General features: G+C 42.7%; 1 protein-coding gene across 1 annotated transcript; it reads left to right on the top strand.

Moving 5' to 3' along the window:
• The first annotated feature begins 3,603 nt into the window (after positions 1–3,603).
• LOC119725475 (uncharacterized protein K02A2.6-like) lies at positions 3,604–5,868 on the top strand. The gene is made up of 3 exons (XM_038196882.1): positions 3,604–3,710; positions 3,866–4,876; positions 4,935–5,868. Exons 1-3 carry the CDS (start codon positions 3,604–3,606, stop codon positions 5,866–5,868), a joined length of 2,052 nt encoding a protein of 683 aa, XP_038052810.1.
• Positions 5,869–6,097: the final 229 nt, after the last annotated feature.

Raw genomic sequence — 6,097 nt, 5'->3', positions numbered from 1 at the left:
ATCTCACATCTGCAGAGGAGCTGCGCACCTGCATGGTAGATCGAGACAGCTGGAGGAAGAGGACTCAGGGACTGGTTCGTGATGTCGTCACTACCCAGGCGATCCCGACATGATGAACACTAAACAACTGTTATTAGTGTAAACAATGTAGAAACATCAATAATAAAACAAAATTCATCAAATCAATGAATGAACTGGCACTTTGTTTTCACCGTTTCTTAAAAAAGAAGGGAAATCATGGATAGCTGGGTAGACACCGGAAGTATTGCCTATTTTGGAAACCTTTTTCCAGACAACAAGAAACACCTAAAATTAACAAAACTAACAAAAAGCGAGACTTCAATTGCTGGTTGTTTGTTATTATATACTGAAAAGCCTTGAAGCGACGAGCGACTTAGGAAGTATGAGCTTGGCTGGCTCCCGATTCACGAAACCTCAGTGCTACGACTTCGAATGTTAGTAACATTGGGAGGCAGAAATTAGATTAAGCCGTAATCCAGACTGCAACCGAGCCATCGTGCTAGCATTGCGTTCCAGGTAGAGCAATGGAATCGATTAAAAAGAAATGTACTCGATGTGTACTCACGAGTACTGGGGTCGAGCACCGAGTACTAAACCGTCGAGTCCGTGCAAAATTCGAGTACGAAGAATTGAGTACGGGCCAAATCCAATTTTGGACGGGCCGACTACTTTTGTGTCCTCGAGTATGAGTACTCCAACACTGTCTAAGTCCCAATCAGCTCAACACATGCCTTAAAAGTTATCCACACAAGACCTCCACTCTTGGGGAGCTCAAGCCAGAATTTGCACAGGCAGAGATCGTCTACAAGCTAGACGTCAAAAGAAAGGTATTGATCTGCCCATCTCGAGGAGTCTGAAGAGCTGAAAACATACACAATACCATTTGGTTGCAACGGCTTTCGTCGCCCATCCTTCGGCTTATAAGTAAGCATGGACGATAGTCCAACAAAATATGGTGAAACTTGGTATGTTGGTAAGCCGGGATGGTGTTATTAGTAAACATTGAAGTGACGTCAGGATAACGTCATCATGTGATTTTATACATTTTTTTGAATTTTGAAGATTATCAATATATCTCTCGAACCTAACATGCTAAATCCAATTTTTTTTTTTTTTGAGGAGTTTATAAGGTAATAGATGCATGTACAAACTTTTGACATCATGATGACATCTACATTTTTTTCAAATTTTTTTTATAAGTGTTAGTCTGATTGCTCTGAAACTTGGTGGGTTGGTAGATACCGTTGATCAAATGAAAAAAAAGTAAAGTCATGATGACGTCATCAACTGCTGTATTAACTTTAAAACATTTTATACTTTCTTCTACTAGCAAAATGTGACATAAATTGCAATCAAAGTGACTTCAAACTTGAACTACGCAAAGACATAGACCCCGTGGTTAGTGTGGCCCTATACAAGTGACGTCATGACGATTCATCAATGTCTTATGACGTCACCTTAAAGGTGTCTATTGTAAGAGTTTATATCTAGAGAACTGTGAGTCCGATTGGGTTAGAACTTGGTATGTACATAGATATGGACGTGTAACAGACCAAAACAATAGATGTCATTACTTCGTCATCATGGGTCTTGATACGTCATTAAATTTTAAGGTCCTGTATCTGGAGAACTCCAAGAACAGCTAAGTATTGTCATGGAACTATGTTCAAAGCAAAATATGTTCAAACAGTATACCACCCTCACCATGCCCCCTCCCCCAAATACATTAACACTTGATTTAAGATATTGTAACGAAAATGCAAGGCATAATTAGTTTCCAGTAAGCACACTTTATTCTTCACTCTGATAAAATACAGGTTCTTTTCAAAAACTTAATTGATAAGACTTATGGAAGATAAGAAGATAAGTTTAAAGTTATCAACTTGTATTTCAATGAGAAGAATTCATGCCAATACAGTTGACTGTATATTGATAATAGGGCCTATGATAAATTAATGGTAGAATAACTGTGAAATGAGATGACTTATACAAGTTTAATTCATCGAAGCTTTCTAGGTCAAGATGCTATGATTATTGTGAATAAGAATAATATTTGGCGCAGTGGTTTATGACCAATCAGAGCATTGAAAGAGACATTTTGTCATGATGCGGTAGCTCCTTGCGCTATGTACGCGCCCAAACGCTATAAAAGACTAGCCAAGTCAGGGCTCGGCATTCAGATCGTGATTGGTTCTGGTCCGGTGAGTGTCGTATGTCCATACATTTATGATACGTTCTGTGAGGGACACCAACTACACGTTCCATAAGTTACAGTGTGTATTGAACTGGCGGCGCCAATGCCACAAGTCCGTGTGAAGACTCGGTGAGTTCGTTCCATTATATACTGGTTTGAAAGGACCCATAAACACAACAGTAAGGAACTTCACCTAGAAGAAGGAGCGCATCGTGCTCAACGTTCGATTGCAATGCACATTGGCGCTTCGCCAGTATTGGAAGACAATAAAACCATTATTATTATTTGAAGAAGAACACGATCTCTCCAGTCAGAATTTTTGTCTAGTCTCTATAGTCATTTAGTACTTGAACCAGTAATTTCGCGCTCGTTACAATATCAAACTACTTTATTGTATCGAACAAGATTATATTTACCTTGTCTCTCCGACGTCAAGTTGTAATTGATATTAACTTACCTGGACTAACAATGATAGGGTTCTGGCTACCGCTGATTGTGCCGGCGGTTCCTATGCTGGCTCCACTGTTTTGTGGGTAATCTATCAAAACAAGGATTATAAGGGTTTATTAAACACATGTCTCGCACTTAAAAACTGAATTTTACATGTGAACATCATATATGATTTAAACAAAAAAAATACTTATCGTACTAAAACATAATAATTTGTGATTAAAAACCAAATATTAAAAGCTTTGTTCATTTAATATAAAAAGCTTAACATTAAAAGTTATGCAATTGTACAGAATTGTATCTTGTTTTCCCATGGAATTTTCAATGTATGTTATTAGTTTTTGGCATAAAGTTTGCGTCTCCGTTGGGTTTTGTTGCCGAATACATATTTTTCAGTTTAACAGATGTTCTAGTTTTTATTTCCAAACATCTATTTTCCAGCAATAAACCAATTGTTTATTTTTACTTTTGAATGAATCATAACAAAAAATCCACTTATATTTAAAAATAATTACTTCACAAATTGTTAAGCATAATACGCATGCGTTAGTTGTTAACTGAATGGTTGTCGGACTTCACCTTTCAATTAAAACAACATATCCAAATTAAACTTTCAGGGAAAATGTAAAATTTCTCATCGATAAGTGGGCCTTCATATATCACTGATATGCCTACATCACAGACTTGTATTCGAGTCACCAAACCTCGAGTCCGAGTCCGAGTCTGAGTCACCACTACCGAGTCCGACTTCGAGTCCGATGATGCCCTGACATTCTCCAAAGCCATTGAACTTGCCAAAACGCTTGAAACAGCCACAAAGGATCAGCAGGACATTAAGGCCACACCAATCGGCCAGACCAGACTCATAGTCCAAGTCAAGGGCAAAACTCAAGACTTGCTGTTCCTCATCCTGCCTCAGAGACCAGTCATAGGCAAGCATGCCTGTGACTCGCTTGGATTGGTCCACAGAGTCTACACTCTACTCAGCCATGAGAGTGTTTTTGAAGGGGGTGGATGTCTGCATGGACAAGCAGTTTGCAACAAGGTAGACGAAGCCACCACCCCTTACTGCGTCATGACTCCTCGTCGTATCCAAATTCCTCTCATGCCCTAACTGAAAGAGGAGCTGGAGAGGATGGAGCAATAGAACATCATTCAGCGTATCACTGACCCCACAGATTGGTGCTCGCCTATCGTCAGGGAGAGGTTTACCATACCAACTGTCGAAGAAATCCTCGGCAAAGTCGCTGGCGCCCAGATATTCTCCCTGCTAGACGCCAAACAAGGCTTCTGGCAAGTACCACTGACAGAGGAAAGCCAGAAGTTTACTACCTTTATTACACCATTCGGGCGTTACTGCTTTAAACGCCTTCCATTTGGCACCACATCGGCACCAGAAATATATCAACGCATCATGTGCGACCTTCTTACCGACATAACAGGAGTTGTGGTGTACATGGACAACGTACTGATCAACGATCGCACAACAGAAGAACACGATGAAAGACTCCAGCGCGTTCTCGAAATTGCGCAAAACGCTGGACAACGGCTGAACAAGGACAAATGCAAAATTGCCCAAACAAAGGTCGACTTCCTCGGCATGAAGCTCGATAAGGATGGCATCCATGCCGACCCTGCAAAGATAGCGGCGATCATCCAAATGCCACTACCCACCACCAAAACCGAAGTCAAACGACTAATGGGAATGATCAATTGGCTCGCGCGGTTCATTCCCCATGTCTCCTCAGTCGCTGCACCAATAAATGACCTACTGAAGAGTGATGTCCGCTGGGTGTGGGGATCACCACAGCAGTCAGCTTTTCGCAGCATTAAGACACTCCTCACATCAGCTCCTTCACTCGCTTTCTGTGATCCAAATAAGCTGACCATGGTTAGCGCTGATACAAGAGAATACGGACTGGGTGGATGTATTATTCTGCAGCAACAAAATGACAGGCAGTGGAAGCCAGTGGCGTACTGCTCAAGAAGCCTCACTCCATCTGAACGACGCTACATGCAGATAGAGAAAGAGCTGTTGGCTTCGGTGTGGTCGTGCGAAAGGTTTTATGTATACCTTCGAGGCCTTCAAGTCACCATACAGACTGACCTTAAACCGCTGGTTCCACTCATCAACATTAAGGATCTGTGTGACGCTCCGCTGATGTGTCAACGACTTCTTATGCGTCTCATGAAGTACCACTGCTCCGCAGAGTACGTACCTGGCGAACACCTCACTGTGGCCGATACCCTGTCTCGCGCACTCTTGAAGTCATCGGTCACTGAAAGCGACAACCTTCCAGACGAAGTTGAAGCACATGTCCATATGGTCACAAGTCACTGGCCAGTCTCCCAGGGGGAATTTGGACGAGATCAAGCGTGAAACTGCCCTCGATGAAGTGCTGGTGCAAGTCGCATCATACATTCGCAGTGGCTGGCCAAAATACTCCCGCGACATTGAATCAACAACAGTGAAGCTCTACTGGGAGAACCAAGACAACCTCAGCTTCGTCCAGGGGATCCTCGCCCATGGCGACGGCATCGTCATCCCGGCAAATATGCGCCAAGAAATGCTATTGAGGATTCATGAAGGTCACCAGGGAATACCAGAATCTAGAGCCCGAGCTGTTCCAGCCGTTTGGTGGCCAGGTATTGGGAGCGACATTGCCCAGTACGTAGAGAAATGCTCCTTCTGTCAGACCAAGCAGTCAGCACAGCGAGCGGAACCTCTAATCTCGACTCCGCTTCCTGAACGACCTTGGCAACGTCTTGCCTGTGATCTGGCAGAGGTCAATGGGAGACACTACATTGTCCTAGTTGACTACTCTTCGCGATGGATTGAGGTCCATCATCTCAAGACAACAACGCCGTGGGCCGTCATTAACTTTTTGAAGGCCACTTTCGGCATACCTGAGGTTATCGTCACCGATAATGGGCCAAAGTTCCTGACCGAGTTCAACCAATTTGCAAGTGAGTATGACATCCAACATCTTACATCTAGCCCCAACTGCCCTCAGGCGAATGGAATGGCCGAGAATGCAGTCCACATTGCTAAATCAATATTCCGGCAGCCTGATCCTCTGCGAGCATTGCTGACCTACCGATCCACACCAATCTCAGGCCTCAACCTTAGAAGAAGGAGCGCTTCGTGCTCAACGTTCGATTGCAATGCACATTGGCGCTTCGCCTTATCGTTATCCACATAGACATTAGATTATACGCATCGGGCACGGTGTGTGCCACCAGTATTTGAAGACAATAAAACCATTATTATTATTTGAAGAAGAACACGATCTCTCCAGTCAGAATTTTTGTCTAGTCTCCATAGTCATTTAGTACTTGAACCAGTAATTTCGCGCTCGTTACAATATCAAACTACTTTATTGTATCGAACAAGATTATATTTACCTTGTCTCTCCGACAGCAAGTTGTAAT

The sequence above is a fragment of the Patiria miniata genome, unplaced genomic scaffold, assembly GCF_015706575.1.
Source record: "Patiria miniata isolate m_02_andy unplaced genomic scaffold, ASM1570657v1 HiC_scaffold_19, whole genome shotgun sequence".
NCBI lineage: Eukaryota > Metazoa > Echinodermata > Asteroidea > Valvatida > Asterinidae > Patiria > Patiria miniata.
This window is presented reverse-complemented; position numbering and strand designations above follow the sequence as displayed.